The 18,758-nt window shown below is 51.0% G+C and overlaps 1 protein-coding gene across 12 annotated transcripts in view; it reads left to right on the forward strand.

Annotated features, from left to right (window-relative positions):
- LARS2 (leucyl-tRNA synthetase 2, mitochondrial) overlaps positions 1-18,758 on the forward strand; it is a 283,596-nt gene that overhangs the window by 236,609 nt on the left and 28,229 nt on the right. For all 12 annotated transcript variants that reach the window (XR_016214329.1, XR_007921592.3, XM_051851689.3 and 9 more), the window contains 3 exons: positions 1,749-2,032; positions 6,444-6,542; positions 9,506-9,643. Coding sequence is in view for 10 of the 12 variants with exons in the window: in XM_051851689.3 (XP_051707649.3) it covers positions 1,749-2,032; positions 6,444-6,542; positions 9,506-9,643 (521 nt within the window). In the remaining 2 variants the exon portion in view is untranslated. The remainder of the gene's footprint in view (positions 1-1,748; positions 2,033-6,443; positions 6,543-9,505; positions 9,644-18,758) is intronic.

The following is an 18,758-nucleotide window of genomic DNA, read 5'->3' on the forward strand; positions in this document are numbered from 1 at the left end:
GGAGTGACTTCGTTTTCTGTCCACATGTTTGCGCCTTCATTTCTTTCTTTCTTTCTTTCTTTCTTTCTTTCTTTCTTTCTTTCTTTCTTTCTTTCTTTCTTTCTTTCTTTCTTTCTTTCTTTCTTTCTTTTTCTTTCTTTTTCTTTCTTGACAGGCAGAGTGGACAGTGAGAGAGACAGAGAGAAAGGTCTTCCTTTGCCATTGGTTCACCCTCCAATGGCCGCCACGGCCGGCGCGCTGTAGCCAGCGCACTGCGCTGATCTGATGGCTGGAGCCAGGTGCTTCTCCTGGTCTCCCATGGGGTGCAGGGCCCAAGCACTTGGGCCATCCTCCACTGCACTCCCGGGCCACAGCAGAGAGCTGGCCTGGAAGAGGGGCAACCGGGACAGAATCCGGCGCCCCAACCGGGACTAGAACCCCGTGTGCCGGTGCTGCAAGGCGGAGGATTAGCCTAGTGGGCCGCGGTGCTGGCCAGCCTTCATTTCTTACATCACACCCCTCAAGACGCGAATCTATCAGTGAGATACCGAACCTTCAGCCTCTTTCTAGACCTTGTTGGAGTGGGCTCCTTGCAGGGGGAGCCGATCTCAGCTAAAGTGTCTGTGAGGGAGCCCTGTTTAGCCCTCCGTAGTGGAGAAAGGGCACACCAGGGCCAAAATTCGGTCTGGAGTGCTCAGAGAGACACCTGTGCCTCCGTGTGGGCTTGTGAGCTCCCTGGCTTCCCGCACACTGCCTCGGTGCTCTGGTGGAGAGGATCAGGAGTTCTTTCTGTGAGTGGAGGGAAGACAGAGGGGCAAGCCTGCTTCATCCGTGAGGTTCTGGGACAGAAGGCAGTGGTGCACGGAGAAGACAGACTTCAAAGGGAACACATATCTGCATCATTCGACCTGCTAACAGAGAGCTGGACATGGAGTATCTTCCCGGGGCTTGAGGGGTTCCTTGGTGGGGAGCTATGTACACCAGGGACCTTCAGATGCCTGCGGAAACAGCTGCCTTTGGGAAGCAGCTGTGCTTTCATCCTCTGTACCCCAGGACAGGGGCAGACCCCCAATGCACATAGGTGTGCAAGAAGTATTCACTGACCCAATCACAGCCCACCCATGACCCTGGCTGTTAGCAAGATGCTCTGAAAAGCTGCAGGTGGACAGGGAACGGCTCTGTGTGCTGTTAGTGTTTTGGCCTGCTGTCTGTAAGATGGGAGCATTTAAACCACACAGAGTGGTCCAGTTCCCCAAGCCAGGGTCCCAGTTCCTTCCCTTGCTCGCCTGGGTTCTTCTGCTCCGGGATGATACTGAGTTCTTTTCTGGAAGTTCCTCCCCTCCCCCTCCCCACAGGGGAGCAATCAGTAAGCGTACAGGCTCTGCGCTGTTCACCAGCAACTAAGTGCTGATACTTGGTGTTTCTGTAAGTATGGTGGGACTGCGGTGCTGAGGATACCAGAGCCAGCTCACCCATTAGACCTGGTGGGCATGGGGCCTGGATCCCCTCTCTCTACCCCAGTACTTTCAGAGACCTCCCAAGAGGTTTTAATTTCTTCCAAAGTCAAGAGGAAAGTGAACTTTCAGGGTCAGAAGTCATACTCGTCTTTACAGCAACAGTGGTAACATTTTTAAGGTTAATCGTAAGGAGGAGTCCCCTCCCCACTCCCCCACCAACACAAGCCTAAGGCAGCCCCTTGCTGAACCTGGCAGTGGGGGTGGGGACTTGTCTCATGCCGGGAGCAACAGTGCCCTGTCTCTCCCTCTCAGTTCACAGGTATGAGCCGGCAGGTTGCTTTCCTGGCCCTGACTCAGAAAGCCCGGGAGAAGAGAGTGGGAGGAGACGTGACAAGTGACAAACTGAAAGACTGGCTGATCTCACGGCAGCGCTACTGGGGCACGCCGATCCCCATTGTCCACTGCCCGGCCTGCGGCCCCGTGCCTGTGCCCCTGGAGGACTTGCCCGTGACCTTGCCCAGCATCACGGCCTTCACCGGCAAGGGTGGCTCCCCACTGGCCACGGCCACAGAGTGGGTGAACTGCTCCTGCCCCAGGTAGGGAGCCATGTCCCCGCAGCAGCGCCACCAGCCTCTCTCCCCCTCCCTCTCCCCCTCCTGGTGCTACCCTCCTAACCATTTTCCTGTGAATTGCATTAGGCTGGAAAGAATCCTGCAGCTCTTTCCAGACCCTTGAGAGAAGGGTGTGCAGCCTGTGGCCGCTGTGGCGGGCGCCCTCCCCCTCTGAGCTGTCGGAAGAAGCAGGTTGTCAATTCAAACCTTTCCCGGAAGTGTCAGATCCCACAGGTGGAACATCTACACGTTTCCACTGTGTTTTTTTTTTTTTTTTTTTTTTTTGAAGATTTTATTTATTTGAGAGGTAGAGTTACAGACAGTGAGAGAGAGAGAGAAAGGTCTTCCTTCTGTTGGTTCACTCCCCAAATGGCTGCTACAGCCGGCGCGCCGTGCCAGTCCGAAGCCAGGAGCCAGGTGCTTCCTCCTGGTCTCCCATGGGGTGCAGGGCCCAAGCACTTGGGCCATCCTCCACTGCCTTCCCGGGCCACAGCAGAGAGCTGGACTGGAAGAGGAGAAACCGGGACTAGAACCGGTGCCCATATGGGATGCCAGTGCCACAGAATTAACCTAGTGCGCCACAGCGCCAGCTCCTCCACCATGGTTTTGTAAAAGATCAGTCTCTTCTATTTTTGTATCCCAGGTTGCTTCCTGGAGACGAGAGGGGACAGTTTCTCTTCTCTGCTTTTTGGTTTTCCAACATGGGGACAGTGGTGACAGTGGAGACTGGACCCCAAGGAGCAGAGCAGGAGCTAAGAAGGGACCTGTGCTCAGGGACTTCCTTCGTAATAAACTGAAACTCGTGCTTCCTCTCTGCTCACTTCGGAAGTGCTGTTAGGTTTTTCTGTCAATTCACTGACTCATCTCAAGTGTGATTTTTATGGTGCCATTTTGGTTGATTAAACAAAAAATAACAGCCATCGAGGCCCAGTGTTTTCCTCCTGCTGTCTTACGCTGCCGTGTAGGCCAGATGAGGATGTTTGAAACAGCTCAGTGCTCTCAGTCCAGAGCTGCCTTCCCGGCTTGGTAACGGTAGCCACAGAGTACAGTTGAAAGTCTGGGGCCGGAGAGGCGGAGTGTGTCAGCTTCAGGTTCCGGTGCTGCCTCTTCCCCAGCTCTCTGGCGTGGGGGAAGTCGCTTCGGCTCTCAGAGCCTCAGTTCCTTCATTAGGGATTTAAATCACCCCCGGGAAGGACGTCCAGAGACTCGGGTGCACATGCTGATCTGTGTGGTGGCACCCGGCAGGTACTCGGTAAATGGAAGTGCTACCGCCGCCCAGCCAGAGACCTGCCGGGCCATGATGCCAGTAATGGAGCTTTTAGGTGGGAACTTGGCAGCCCTGGGCCGTTTTAGGGTAAAACGTTTGCCACAGGAGGAAGACAGCAGGCCACCTTTGTGGATAAGCCGTGCCGAAGGGGCTCCCTGCAGCTGCGGCCTCAGTGGGGCTGTGCTCCCCCTCCCTGACTTCAGAATTCTGGGAGGGTGGAACCCAGAACTTGGTGTTGACAACACATCCTGCAAGATTCTTTATTTTCTTTAAAGATTTATTATTTATTTATTTGAAAGGCAGAGTTACAGAGAGGCAGAGGTAGGGAGAGAGGTCTTTCATCCACTGGTTCATTTGCCAGGTGGCCATAGCAGCCAGAGCAGGGCCGATCCAAAGCCAGGAGCCCAGAGCTTCTTCGGGGTCTCCCACATGGATGCAGGGGCCAAGGACTTGGGCCATCTTTCACTGCTTTTCCAGGCCATTAGCAGGGAGCTGGATAGGAAGTGGAGCAGCTGAGACTCCAACTGGCACCCACATGGAATGCTGGCACTGCAGGCAGTGGCTTGACCCTCCTATTGAGCTCTGTGACCTTGGGCAGGTTTCTTACCCTCTCTGAACCTAGTCACTGCTCTGTGGAGCAGGGGTTGAGTGGTAGTAGGACTCCTGGGGATTAAATGAGACAACACCTGTGCTTCAGTACCTGCTACCCGGTCTTAGTATTCTTACTACCAGAGTAACACTGGTGAGGTCATCATCACTCTTCCTTGCCTCTCACCCAGCTCTCCTTGTGAGCAGCACAACGTGTTGTGTTCCGTGTAACCAGGCCTTTCAAGAGGAAGTCAGCGTGGCGAGCGTCCGCCAGGGCAATGCCTTGCATCCACGCAGCCTGCACTTGCTTCCTCTCTGGAAGCAGTGCACAAGTAGCTGAGGAGGAAAACGTCGCCTTTATCTTCTAATTATTTCTCAAAATAGAAGTGTGTTCTGGTTGATTGCTCACCAAATGAAAAGACCTGTCTTTCATTTAGAGGCACTCCTGAGACCAGCAGCCCCTGGCGGTGGAAACAGGATTCCCTTAGGAAGCACCTGTGCACCCAGTGCAGGGGGTCCCTGGAGTCCTGAGTCCCTGCCAGATTTGGGGCTCCCACACTCTTTGCTCAGCCGCTTCGGTTTAATCGGCTGACGTGGGGGAAGGGAAGGCAGGGGAGGGGAGGGGTGACTGTTTCCTTCAGTAACAGAGGGAAACATCAACAATTCATGGGAAATGCAATATTTTTAAGAATTCAGAGCTGACACCCATGGCATGGCAGGTTAGGCCACCGCAGGGAACACCTGCATCCTGTGTGGGAGTTCCAGTTCAAGTCCTGGCTACTGTGCTTTCTGCTAATGCAACCTGGGAGGCAGCAGATGATGGTCCAAGTGCTTGGGCCCCTGCCACCCACATGGGAGACCCAGAGAGCATTCCAGGCTCCTGGCTTTGGCCTAGCCCAGCCGTGGCTGTTGTGGGCATTTGGGGAGTGAGCCAGCAGATGGGATCTCAATCTCTCTCTCTCTCTCTCTCTCTCTCTCTCTCCCCCTCCCCCTCCCTTTTGTGTGTATGTGGGTATATATGTGTGTTATTCTGCCTGTCAAATAGATGAAAATAAATAAGCATAAAGGAAAAAAAAAAAGAAAACCCTAAGAGTCTCTGACTCTTTTAAAAAAAGGTTTATTGTGTTGCAAAGATATTTTGAAACCCACGTAGCTTTGTACAGTATATATTCTATACATAATACATAATTTCCATGAACCTTTCATGCGCAGGAATTTCAACTGTTTTTTCCTCCAAATAGATTTACTTTGTGATGCCATTTTTCATTGAAATGTTTAAAGTAGCCTCGTAAATAGCCTCTTAGAGCCAGCAGGAACTACCTCACCGATTCAGGATACAAATACAACCCTTTTCTTCTTTTTTAAAATTAAAAGCAGCCCGAAGCCCTCACCTGCTGATTCAGTGAAAGGTGTGTCTAGTTGCTCTCGGGACTCCCTGTCCCACTCCCTGAATCTCCTAGGAACCGCCTCCTCCCCCCAGGACATTCACTGCCCAAGGTGCAATATTTGCAGAGGTGGTTGGCCCTGCGTACACGTATCAGAGGGGAGAGCTGGGGTCTGAGCTGGGCGCTCCTGCTGTGGCACCGCACTGCACTCGGGGCCCCGTGCACAGCCGGCCACCTGCAGCTCTGGGGGAGTGCTCAGGAGGAGCTGAGCCCTCGCCTGTACCAGGCTTGGCCAAGGGCACCCTCTCTTGTGTTCCTAGCCCTTTGGCACCTGGTTGTTCGAATTGCACAGGCCCGTACCCCGAGGGATGTCACTACGAGCGAGTGCAGCACTGTGCCCTCGTGGGCCTTGGTCCCCCGTGCATATCCGTCCCTTGGGAATGGAGTACTTGCTGCTTCCAGCTCTCACACCCCAGAGCTCTCGTCACACTTGCATAGGAGCCTGCCTTTAGGCAGCGGGGTGGAGGGGCTTCTGGTGCTGCGGTGTTTGCCAATTTCTGTGGGGCATGTCCTCCCAGCAAGGCCAATTTCAAGCTCCTGGCTTGACATCACTTGTCAAGGAGTTGGGAGTTGACTCTCGCAAGCTGGTATGAGCTGGCTCCATCCGACCAGTGCCTTTGCGTGATTGATTTTCCTTAGGTGGCCCCAACGGGTGTCTGCACCAACCTCCCTGGAGCAGAAGTAGGGAAAAGCCAAGTTCATTCTGCATCAGACCCTGCTGCGTTTGGTTCCTCTCTCTCCGTGCACTGATTTGCTTCATAAGCATCACGAAGCAGGCACTGGCTGAAGGCAGTCTTGACCCGTGCAGAAAGCAGACACCTAATCCTGGTTGGTTTCCTACCAGGTTCGAGTGGGAGAAGTGGAGAATATATGATGCTTTTCATTGTTGAAGGTTGCGATTTTTATTTTGTAAATTTCTTTAGGGCATCACGGAGAATCTAAAAGGAGAGCTTTCTCTGAAGTGTCTTTTCACGACGTGGCATTATACTTAAGACATGTTAAATTCATGCCCATTTCATAGCTTTCTCAAGAGCTGGTGGAAAACTGCAGTAAAATTTAAAGAGAGACCCGTGGATGAGCTTCATTTATTTCTCAGGTGCAAGGGAGCAGCCAGGAGAGAGACGGACACAATGGATACCTTTGTTGATTCCGCATGGTACTACTTCCGGTACACTGACCCTCAGAATCCGCACAGGTAAAGCCCCCACCAACCATCCCGGAGTGCGTGTCACTTGGGGCCCTCCAATAACAAACATCGCGGTAAATTAGATGTGCAGGAGACTTGCAGAGACGCCTATGCAGGACAGAGGGGAGAGGAGCAGGGTGGGCAGGAGAGCCCTTAGACTGCTGTGCGGTGTGATGAGGAAAGCCGAGCCTCAGACCACGGTGCAGCTCTGGGGAAGCCTCAGCCAGGCTGGCAGGGAGCCCCGGGCAGAGCGGGTCGGCTTCAGAGGCCCAGGGCTGGCCAGTGGCTCGGCACGCGTCCCCTCTGCTTGATCCTGGGAGGGTGCAGGCTGATGTGAACACCAGATGGGATCCACAGGTGATGATGTGGGAAGCTGTTGGTCTGCTGTGCCCTTGAAAACAGCGGTGTGTGTGTGTGTGTGTGTGTGTGTGTTAAATTATTAAGTTAGGTTATTCACAGCCAGATGAATCCAAAGAGAAGACCAGTTTCAAAGGAAACAGTAAAAGAAAGGAAATGATCCTGTAAGCTCCTCCTGAGAGGGCGCTGCCTTCGTGGGATTGCCAGGATGTGGGGCGGACACTGAAGTTAAGCTGCTGCCCTCGGGTGGGGTCGCGCCGCCACTCTCACCACTTCCTGCTCACTGCACCCTGGGAGGCAGCAGCGGGTGGCTCCAGTACTTCGGCCCCTACCACCCATGGAGGAGACCCAGATGGAGCTCCTGGCTTCCGCCTGACCCACCCTTGGTTGGTGCAGGCATTTGGGGAGTGAACCAGCAGATGAAAGATCTCTCTCTCTTTCTCTCTCTGCTTTTCAAGTAAAAATAAACTTTCCAAACAAAAGATATTATTCAACTAAAAACAATGATGTGACTATACAGGGATGGTAGGAGATGGGGAGTGTGTGACATGTGAGTAGCATTGTCTCCCATCACGTACAGATAGATAATGTCCCAACTTGATAATCGATAAAGAGTATAGACATGTTGCTTAGTAATTCCTGGAAGAAACTGCTGGAACCACTAAAAGTGGCTAAGGGACAGGTTAGGGGGTGGGGGAGAATTCGAGCTGGAGGCCACTGCTTTCAGCACTACTTGATTTTTCGGCTGCATTCAGGGTTTTGTTTTGTTTGTTTTTTGGTCAAGAAGGGAACAAAATTAAAGGAAAGATAGCAGGAGGTAAAGAGAGAGACTGAAATGTAAAGGGAACAATTATGGAGGCCAGGAAAGGTGTGTAGACTGTGCTGGAAAGGACCCTGCCAGAGTCTCTTGTCCCTCATGGAATATTCTGGAACATGTGAAAGTGCACTCTTCTCTTCGTGGGTTGTGAAAGACTTTATTTGTGGCCGCCTGGGTGCTCCCCTCCTGCCCCAGGAAGGCGTGGGATCCCGAGTCAGCGGCACCTAGCAAAGGCAGGAAGGGTGCAGGGTGCCTCCTGTGACCAGGAACCACCAGCATGGCCCTGTCCAGCCCCCAGAGGGTCCCTCTTCAGTGCCTTCCTTGTCAAAGGGGCCAGGGGCTGCTGGTGCTCTCCAGCTTAGACTGCAAGAGCAGGCCGGCGCCTCCGCAAGGAGAGCCTTCATGCAGACCCCGGGCTGGTGCCAGGTACGGCGTGAGACCTTCGCAGCCTCTTCGGGGGGAGTGCAGAGCACTTCACTTCCTGTGTGGTGTGCGTGACTTGCGTGATTGTTCCAGCTCTGCCTGGTTCCCTATGTAGAGATCATCACCCCGAGCTGGGACCACTTTCAGCCTGAATTTACCCCAAACTTGACTTCAGGCGAAATAGCATCCCTCCCTTCCCTTTCTTTATGTCACCTGGGTCAACCATGGAGTTTCCTTCGGGTACGATTTTGCACAAAAAAATTTTACCAAACTGATGTTGTAGTGGCAGAGACCAGCCTACGCCCCTGCTGAGGGACAGGCTCCCGCTCCTAGCCCCAGAGCTGGAGCCGGCCACAGAGTGCAGAGCCTCCCAAGGCAAAGGCTTTCTTTTCTTTTCTTTTTTTTTAAGGATTTATTTATTTATTTGAAAGGAAGAGTTACACAGAGAGAGGAGAGGCAGAGAGATAGAGATGGAAGTCTTCCATCCACTGGTTCACTCCCCAGATGGCCACAACGACCGGAGCTGTGCTGAACTGAAGCCAGGAGCTTCTTCCAGGTCTCCCACATGGGTGCAGGGGCCCACGGTCATCTTCCACTGCTTTCCTAGTCCATAGCAGGGAGCTGGATGGGAAGTGGAGCTGCCGGGACATTAGCCAGCACCCATATGGGATGCTGGCACTGCAGGCGGCAGCTTTACCCACTCTGCCACAGCACCAGCTCCAACAAAGTGTTTCTTGCTTGGTTGACAAAGTGTCCCCTCAGGAGTGGACAGGTCTGTCCCAGTTAGGAGTGGGAGTGTGAGGAAGGCTTTCTCTTAGCATCTGTTGTCTACAAAGTATCTATTAGGTAAGGAAGAGTTACTGGGCTACTTTATGACAATCTGCCCTCGGTGCCACCCTTGTGGCATTCAGGAAGTCCTACACAGGCTTTTGCTGACTGACTGTATTTTATGGTTACTTGTAACAGTAACATTGAGTTTCTGTTTTAAAATGAACAGCATCTACATGTTACTCTTGATCATAAACACCACATTGCCCTCTGTCGGTCAGAACTGAGAAATCTCAACTGCCTAACTGTAATAAAAATGGAAATACATCTAGATACTCAAATATACGCTGTACCAAAACGCCTGTTGCTGGAACGTTTTGTTCTTCCCTCTTTGCAGACAAATTACAATCGTTGCAGTCCATCAGTCACGTCTTCAGTGAGGGTTTCTCCTTCATTACATAATCTTTTCCTCTTATTTATATTTTAAGAAGGAAAATCACATATTCCCCGACACAGTTCATCTCACAGCATAGGCAGGTTCCAGTACGTTCTTGTATACAGTTGTGCCACTTTGGGGTTTTCAAAATTCCTGTTCTGCCTCTCACAGCCCTTTTGATGCGGCGTCGGCGGATTACTGGATGCCTGTGGATTTGTACATTGGAGGGAAAGAACATGCTGTCATGCACTTGTTCTATGCACGATTCTTCAGTCATTTTTGCCACGATCAGAACATGGTGAAACACAGGTGAGCAGTTCTACTCCTTTTTAGGAGAATCCGGTTCCTGCGGCAGCAGCTTGTGGCCGGAGCCGGTTCTTCGGAAGCACGCGCATGTTTGTAGCAGGTGTATTTGAGAGGTCCTTATCAACCCTGACCGTTTGAGGCTGTGGCCAGTGCTGTTCCGTGCTGGCAAAGGATCTAGCCTTCTGTGCTTTTCTGTTGATAGAGCTGAGCTAAATTACTCGTCATGTTTACTTGTGAGACCAAAGAGAGTGGACCGTGACGTTAACCTGGCTCTGTAATCGTGTCTCCTGTGAGTCACCCTGATCATTCGGTTCCTCTGCGTGAGCTCTGCTGCTGAGTGTGGCCGAGTCCTGCTTTGACGGATGCAGCCCTCCATTGGTGGGCGCAGTGGATTGGAAGACAGGGAACCACATTGTAAATCTGTTGATAAATTCTGTTCCCACTGGCCTATAATCTGCTCCTCAGATGTTCAAGGAATATGGGCATGTGATTTTTATCTCGTGGAATGCATCATACTAAAGTGTATACTCACATATACTCATCGTGTATTTAAGGTGTGGTGCAATTTAAAGAAATGAACATACTGCCCCACTCCTCAGTCCAGGAGATAGAACATTCCAGTTTCCTTAGAAAGCCCAGGGTGCCCCTCCCGAGTCACATCACCCCACTTCCTGCGCCCATCACCCCTTCCCCAGCCAGCGCCTATCCTGAATTTGAATTACTCACTTTCTTGCTTTTCCTTACATAAACGTACACATATATTTTTAAAGAGTATCTGTGGTTTGGTCTTCCTGTGTTTGAACTTCACCAAAGTAGAAGCATATTCCATGTATTCTGTCTTGTTTTCATCACTCAGTGCAGATTTTTTTGCAATTCAGTTGATGCACGAGGCTGTGTTTCGTGTTTCACTGCTGTGAGGTGTCCCACTGTGCAGAGTGGAGTTTCCAGTTCAGAACCTGGTTTCTGTGTCTTGCCACCGTCCATTGCTGGGGAGTTTTGTGCAGTCACGGACAAACAGCCGTGCACATTCTTGCGCGTGGTTCCTGACAGATGCGGGTCAGCATTTCCTTAGAGTGCATGCCTGGAAGTAGACTTGCTCACGGGGAGCGTATGTGCTTACTCAGCTGGGTCCCCCCATCTTCAGTAAGCTTCCTCTCACCCAGCCTGCAGATTTAGCCAAACCGAGGGGCGCATCACGGCCCACTGTGTCAGCTGCCTTTGAATTCCCAGACACTGGTTACTTAACGAAGCTCAGCACGCTTTGCTGTGTCTGTAGATCTCTGTTCCTCACGTGACATCTCTGTGTGTCGTTGGCCCTTGTTTCTTCTGGGTTGTTTGTTTCTTACCGACTTCCAGGAGTTTTGTAAGTATTCTAGATAATACTAATCCTTTTTCAGGTTAGAGAGGCGATTGGATGTTCTATGGGTGAGCGTTTGGCACAACTAAGGCCCTGCTTAAGACGCCTTGTCCCACACTGGGGTGCCCACTCTGGAGTACCTGGTTTGACTCCTGGCTGCTCCACTTCCAGTCCAGCCTCCCGTTGCTGTGCGCCTTGGGAGGTGACAAGAGATGGCTCAGGTAGTGAGGTCCCTGCCGCCCTGATGGGAAGCCTCAGTTGCGTTCCAGGCTCCTGCCTTTGACTCAGTCCAGCCCTGGCTATTGCAGGCGTTTGGGAAGTGAACCAGCGGATAGAAGATTGATTGATTGATTGATCTATTTATCTATCCATCTCTTATCTTTTTTCAAATAAAATGAAAATTACTTAATGAAATTACAATATTCTGAAGGATGTTGTATTAAACAGACAAACCAAAAAGCAGCAAAACCCCTGTGACAGCTGGAGTGAAAGTCCCAGGCACCGTGCTTCTAGCAGCGTGGCACAGAGGAGCCTGGATTACTGCCCTGGGGCCAAACAAAACGGGGCAGTGCCAGAGAGGATATAAAATACACGGCTCCGACCGAGTCCCTGCACTGGCAGGGCGTCGACGACGACAGGCGGAGCCCTCGCTCAGGGACACGCAGCTCCCACAGCCAGGCTCCCGCTGCGGCCACGGCACGCCTTCTTCTCTAGTTCTTGGCTGATTCTCTGGGGTCCTCCCATGAACAGAAGTCCTCAGCTAACTGCAGTGACCCTGGCCCTTCTCCTCTGTGACTGTTGCTTCTGGAGTTGGCGTACCATTGATGCAGCCGTCCAACCTGTCACCACTCCCCAGGGGACCTTGTCCACTACTGGACAAGGGGTCAGGCAGGCCAGGGCTGCTGCTGGGCTCCTGGCCCATCTGTCTGCCTGCCTTTTGCTGCACTAGTTGTCTGCTGCCTTCATTATTTTTCTTTTACAAGTCTTGGTATCTAGTTGTTCTTTTTCTTCTCTTCAGGACACTTGGCCAGGGTGGAACCTTTGTTCTTGCATGTAAATCTTATATTGGGCTTGTCAGATCCACAGAAGTACCTACTGGGAACATAACTGGAGGTGCATCTGAACTATGTTTTACCAGTGTCTGTCTTTTTTTTTTTTTTTTTAAGATTTATTTTATTTATTTGAAAGACAGAGTTACACAGAGAGGTAGAGACAGAGAGAGAGGTCTTCCATCCGCTGGTTCACTCCCCAGATGGCTGCAATGGCCGGAGCTATGCTGATCCAAAGCCAAGAGCCAGGAGCTTCTTCCAGGTCTCCCACATGGGTACAAGGGCCCAAGGACTTGGGCCATCTTCTGCTTTTGCAGGCCATAGCCGAGAGCTGGATTGGAAGAGGAGCAGCCAGGACTAGAATGGCGCCCATAAGGGATGCTGGTACTTCAGGCCAGGAATTTAACCCACAGTGCCACAGCGCTGGCCCCTTATCAGTGTCTTTCTCATCGCTCTTCCTCCTTACATCTTATGTCTTATTTTCTTTCGTGAAGACCCATCTGTTAATTTTTGTCTGAAATGTATTTATTTCAAGCTCTTGAGCAAGAGAGGGAGGGTGAAAGAGGGAGATATCCTATGCCCTCTGGTTGATTCCCCAAATGCCTACAATAAATGGGGCTGGGCTGGGCCAGGCCAGGCCAAAGCCAGGAGCCAGGAACTCCATCTAGGTCTTCCCTGTGGGTGGCAGGGGAACAGCCCCCCAGGGTGCACGTTAGCAGGAAGCTGGATCAGAAAGGGAGTCAAGACTCCATACCAAGTACTCCAGTTTGGGGTGCTGGTGTCTCAAGCATCAACCTCACCCACTGCACTACACTACGTACCCCTAAGCCTCATTTTCAAAAGACACTTGCATTTGATTTAGAGTTCCAAGTTGACAGTTTATCCCAGACCATTTTCTGGCTTCTTTGTTGCAGATGGGAAGTCAGCAGTGGCTCCAGCTTGGTTTGTCACTGCCTCTGGATAGATCCGTCCATTCCTTCCATTTGCTGTTCAGGCATTCTCTTTGACTTTGGTGTTGAGTTTATCTTCTGTGCTTAGGTGCAGATTTGGGATGTGGGGCTTCTTGAATCTGAAGGATGGCATTTCAAAGGTTCTCTGTCACCGTCTCTTCAAGTAGTATCTCTTCCTCATGCCACCTCATTGTGTTCTTCCATAACTCCGCCTGAGGCGTGTAGACCTCCACGGTCTGCATTCACTTCCTTGTGTTGTCCTTTCACAGTACCTCTTTCTCTGCTTCCCCAGGCTGCGTTTGGGAGATTTCTTTACAGTACCGATGAGCCCATTCTTTGGTTTTTTAATTTCAGTACTTATGTTCTTTACCTTGGGTAGCTCTAGGGTTTTTCTCCCTCCTTTGCATCGTTTGAAGGCTTTCTTTCCTAGGATATATCCAGTGTAACTATTTCATATTCTCTGACTGGCAGTTACATGCCTGTGGTCATTGTCAGTCTGATTTAGACTTGTGCTGTTTCTACATTTGTGGCTTTTTGCTTCCATGTGTGAATCTCTGTGTGTGTGTGTGTTTGCATGTGTGTGAATCTGTATGTGTCTGTGTGAGTCTGTATGTGTGTGAGAGTCTGTGAGTCTGTGTGTGTGGTGTGTGAGAGAATCTGTGAGTCTGTCTCTATGTGTGTGTCCATGTGTGTGAGTCTGTGTGTATGTGAGTTTGTATGTAGTGTGTGTCTCTGTGTGTGAGAGAATCTATGTGCCTGTGTGTATGAGTCTAAATATGTGCATGTAAGAGTGTGAGTCTGTGTATGTGTGTGTGAGTATGTTTGTGTATATGTATGAGTGTGTGTGAGTCTGTGTGTATGTGTGTGATGTGTGTGTGTCTGGGCTGTGTGTGTGATATGAGTCTTGTGAGTGTGTGTGTGTGTCTGGGGTGTGTGTGATATGAGTCGTGTGTGTGTAAGTCTGTGTGTATGTGTGAGTCACTGTGTATGTGTTTGTGTCTGTGTGTGTGTGATATCTTTAACCAATAGCTTTTATTCCTTGAACCTTTATGTGCAGGGTTTCTTGGCGCCTTCGTGCTGGAGATAATTTGTGTTCGCTTCTCCCTGTTGCCTGGAGATGTTCCCAACCCAACACCGCTTTAAATTAAATTCTCCTGCCTGCAGTTTTTAGGCCCCCACAGGTAGCGTGAGTGCAGCCCCAAACCCACAGGGAGTCAGCTCGTACTTACAGGTTCTCCGGGGAGATGTCTTTCTTTGCTTTGTTTTCCACTGATCTCCATGGCCATGATGGGCAAGGCCCCTTGCTTCTCTGTTCTACACCACACGCTTCTTTCTACTTCCATTTCCCTTGGACAGCACCTGCCTTGTCTGGGGGTGTCCTCCTAGGCCCCAGGGCTGCTCAGGCCCAGGTGTTCTGCCCCATCTCCTTGATCCATGCCGTGCACAGAAGGGCAGGATCACGGGGCTCCCTAGATAACCCGAGGGGAAGCTGGCTTCGGGCGCTGTGTTTCCCTGGGTTTTGTTGTTGATGATGATGGTGTTGTTTCGCCAGTGCAGTGACACATTCAGAGCAGTGTGTTTTATACCCTTCGCTGGCTTCTCCCCCTGTTTCGCATCAGAACAGTAAGTCAGGCTCCCTTGTCTGCCTGTCACCAAAAGCATAGTGCCTAGAGTTTTTTTTTTATTTCAGTTGTCACTGAGTTTTCTGTTTGTTTAAGTACAGTATCTTTTAGACCATTTTTTAATTACAGAGAAGGCAGAGGAAGTGTCTGATTATCTACCTATCAGGGAGACCCATAACAACAGTTGAAAAAATAAAAAGTAAGATATGTCTGAGATGAAAATTTTTGCTGCACAAAGTAGACCTTAGCATTGCTCTCCTTATCCTTCATCCCCACCCCCTCAACTTCTACCAGAAAAAAAAGCACTTTGCTTCTCTCCACGTGTATGTTTTTATTAATATATTCATTTTCCATGTTACTTGTATTGTGTACCTGTCATTTGTCTTTCTGGTGTTTGTTTTTAAATATAGATTGATTTGGAAGCCAGACTAATGGAGAGGGCGAGGCTGAGCCAGGCTGTAGCCAGGAGCCAGGAACTCTATCCTGGTCTCCAATGTGGGTGGCAGGGGCTCAAGCATTTGGGCCATCATCTGCTGCCTCTGAGGTACGTTAAGAGAAAGCTGGATTGGAAGTAGAGCAACCAGAACCCCAACACAGCGCCAGCCCCACTCCCATCTTGTTTTTTTGGGGGGAGTTTATTAATGTAGCTTGGTGACCTTTTTTTTTTTCCCCAAAAAAATCTGTTTATTTGAAAGGCAGAATTACAGAGAGAGAGAGAGATCTCCCATTTGCTGGTTCACTCCCCAAATTGCCTCAATGGCTGGATCCGGGGCAATACAAAGCCAGGGTCCGGGAGCGTCTTTCAGGTCTCCCACGTGGGTGCAGAGGTCTAAGCACTTGGACCATCTTCCACTGCCTTCCCAGGCCGCTAGCAGGGAGCTGGATTGGAAGTGGAGCGGCCAGTACTTGAACCAGAGCCCATATGGGATGCCGGCGCCACAGGCAGACGCCCAACTTGTGCCACAGCTCCGGCCATGGCTTGGTGATCTTTGTATAGCAGCACATACAAAGCTCCCATTCTTTTAAATTTATGTGTGATGTTCCATCATACAAATATACTGTAATTTATTTAAATAACCACCTATTTTCCAATTACTCTCTCACATACACAAACAAACAAACAAACAAAAAAAACCAGCGACCCTCTTTATCAATATCCCTAGCAAGTATCTGGAGGGTGCTTGTAGGGGCAGGCCGTAACATTAGAGATCCTGGGTCAGAGGACAGAGGACGGACCCTCTGGGATCTTTGGCAAAGTGGATAAAGCCTGCATCCCACATGGGTGGCAGTTCATGTCCCCGCTGCTCCACTTCCCTTCCAGCTCCCTGCTCACGGCCTGGGAAAAGCAGCAGAGGATGGCCCAAGTGCTTGGGCCCCTGCCATCCACACGGGAGACCCGGATGCAGCTCATGGCTCCTGGCTTCTTCCTGGCCCAGCCTTGGCCATTGCAGCCATCTGGGAAGTGAACCAACAGTTGGAAGATCTCTTTCTCTCCCTCTGTGTGTGTGTCTTTCTCTGTAACTCTGCCTTTCAAATAAATGAAATTGTTTAAAAACTAACAAGATCTCCTGACACACCTGTCGCACAGCCGGAAGCCCAGCTTCCCGGGGTGAAGCACACACCCCCTGCACCCTGTGCTGGACCCAGCTCGCCGACTGCATTTGCACACGTGGGTTCTGAAAGTCTGCAGTGCAGAAAACTAATTTAGAGTTCAAATTAAGTGCTTAACCTAATTTTCTCCTCATTAGCGCCAGAGCCCTTCCTGTGGGTAAGTAAACAGATGTCGCTCAGAAGGGCACTGAGCACATTAGCAACGTGAGCCCTCAGTAGATGGACCTCGGGTTATAGAACGGACACTTAGACAGACCTCGGGTTATAGAACGGACACTTAGCTGGACCTCGGGTTATAGAACGGACACTTCTGCTTTGCATTTCCTCTTCCCTCCCCCCCCCTTCTTTTAATATTTATTTATTTGTTTTTCACTTTATTTGAAAGAGATCGGGATCTTCCAGCTGCTGGTTCACTCGCCAAGATGCCCACAACAGCCAGGGCTGGACCAGGCTACAGCCAGGAGCCCAGAACCCAACCCAGGTCTCCTGTGTGGGTGGCAGAATCCCAAGTACTTGAGCCCCTTGCCTGCTGTCTCCCCGGGGTCCCACTAGGCGGTAGCTGGCTCAGAAGCGGGGGAACCAGGACTCAAGCAGGCACGCTGAGATAGGATATGAACGCCTCAGGCCGCACCACAGTAGCCCCAGGTGGAGGTGAGATAAAGAGCAGACACAGCATGAATGTTTTCTTCCCACGTGGGCAGAGACACAGACCCCACGGGAGTCCTTTCTCCCTCACAGGAGGGCATATTTCTGCCACTTTCTGAGTAATTGTTCTGTAGACCAGTCATTCATTGGTCAGTGTCTTTAGATGTAGGACAGGATCTCACCATTTTTATGACTTTTTTTTTTTTTTTTTTTGACAGGCAGAGTTAAACAGTGAGAGAGAGAGACAGAGAGAAAGGTCTTCCTTCCGTTGGTTCACCCCCTAAATGGCCGCCACGGCCAGCGTGCTGCACCAATCCAAAGCCAGGAGCCAGGTACTTCCTCCTGGTCTCCCATGCAGGTGCAGGGCCCAAGCGCTTGGGCCATCCTCCACTGCCTTCCCGGGCCACAGCAGAGAGCTGGACTGAAAGAGGAGCAACCGGGACAGAATCCGGCACCCCAACTGGGACTAGAACCCAGGGTGCCGGCGTCGCAGGCGGAGGATTAGCCAAGTGAGCCGCTACACCAGCCATATGACTTCTTTATAATGGTTTAAAACTGCATTTAGGAAGGAAGACAGGGCCAGCGCTGTGGCGCAGTGGGTTAAGCCACCTATATTGTCGCCATCCCATATGGGGACCGGTTCAAGTCCCAGCTGTTCCGTGTCAGATCCAGCTCCCTGCTGGTGCACCTGGGAGAGCAGCAGAGGATGGCCCAAGTGCTTGGGCCCTGCACCCACGTGGGAGACCCAGATGGAGTTCCAGGCTCCTGGCTTTGGCTTGACCCAGCCCCAACTGTTGCAGCCCTTTGAGGTCTCTGTAACTGCCTTTCAAGTAAATATATAAATCTTTAAAAGCAAAAAGAAGGAAGAGCAGCTTGCAGTATCCCAACAGCGTTTTAAAGTACCGTTTCGGGTATGACTTCGTTTCTCTTCACAGACGTCTATTTCTAAGTTGTGGAGCTTCCGAAAAGTAAGTTCTAGTCAACTCTGTGGAGCAGCTGTGTGCAGCTACTTTGGTTTTTAAATTCCTTCCAGAGCAGTAAGATTCCATTCCATGTTCCCCTCCCTAAAGATTTATTTGTTTATTTAATTTATTTATTTGAAAGGCAGAGTGAGAGAGAGAGAGAGAGAGATCTTCCATGTGCTGGTTCACTCCCCAGATGGCCACAATGGCTGGGGCTGGGGCTGGGCCAGGCTGGAGCCAGGAGCTTCATCCTCGTCTCCCAGGTTAGGTAGCAGGGGCTCAAGCGCTTGGGCCATTCTCTGCTGCTCTTCTCAGGCCATTAGCAGGGACCTGGATGGGAAGTGGAGCAGCCAGGACACAAATAAGCTCTCATAAGGGATGCCGGCATCACAGGCGGTGGCTTTTACCCACCACGCCACAACACCAGCCCCGCCCTTTCCTGGTTTCTAAGAGTCCCAGACATGCCTTGCATCGCCTACGTGGTTGGGTTTGCAGTGTGAACTTTCCAAAGGTCTCCAGGGTGTTCACAGGAGAAGGTATACAAATGATCAATAATCATACTCTAAAATGCTTCCCTCACTGGCTGTCCAGGAAACGCAGGTGAATCAGCAGTGAGAAGCCACCTCGCACGCAGCCAGGAAGCTCCGAGGAGAGCTACGTTCTCCTCTGGTGCCGAAGTCATTGGGAATAATGTTTCTAGGCAGGCTGGCAATACATAGAGAGAGGCTTGAAAATACTCATTTTTGGACACACTAACTGCACTTGTGGAAATCTGCCCTAAGGAAATCGTCAGAAAAGCACGTTTATCACCAAGATGCCCGCGTAGGTGTCACTTCACGTAGCTGAGAAATTGGAGCAAACAAGCGCTCAGGACGTTGAGGAGGCGCGAATGGAGTGTGGCTCGTGGCGCGGAGGACCCGTG

Source organism: Oryctolagus cuniculus, chromosome 10 (genome assembly GCF_051225735.1).
Source record: "Oryctolagus cuniculus isolate XC-2025 breed Fujian yellow rabbit chromosome 10, ASM5122573v1, whole genome shotgun sequence".
NCBI classification, from domain to species: Eukaryota; Metazoa; Chordata; class Mammalia; order Lagomorpha; family Leporidae; genus Oryctolagus; species Oryctolagus cuniculus.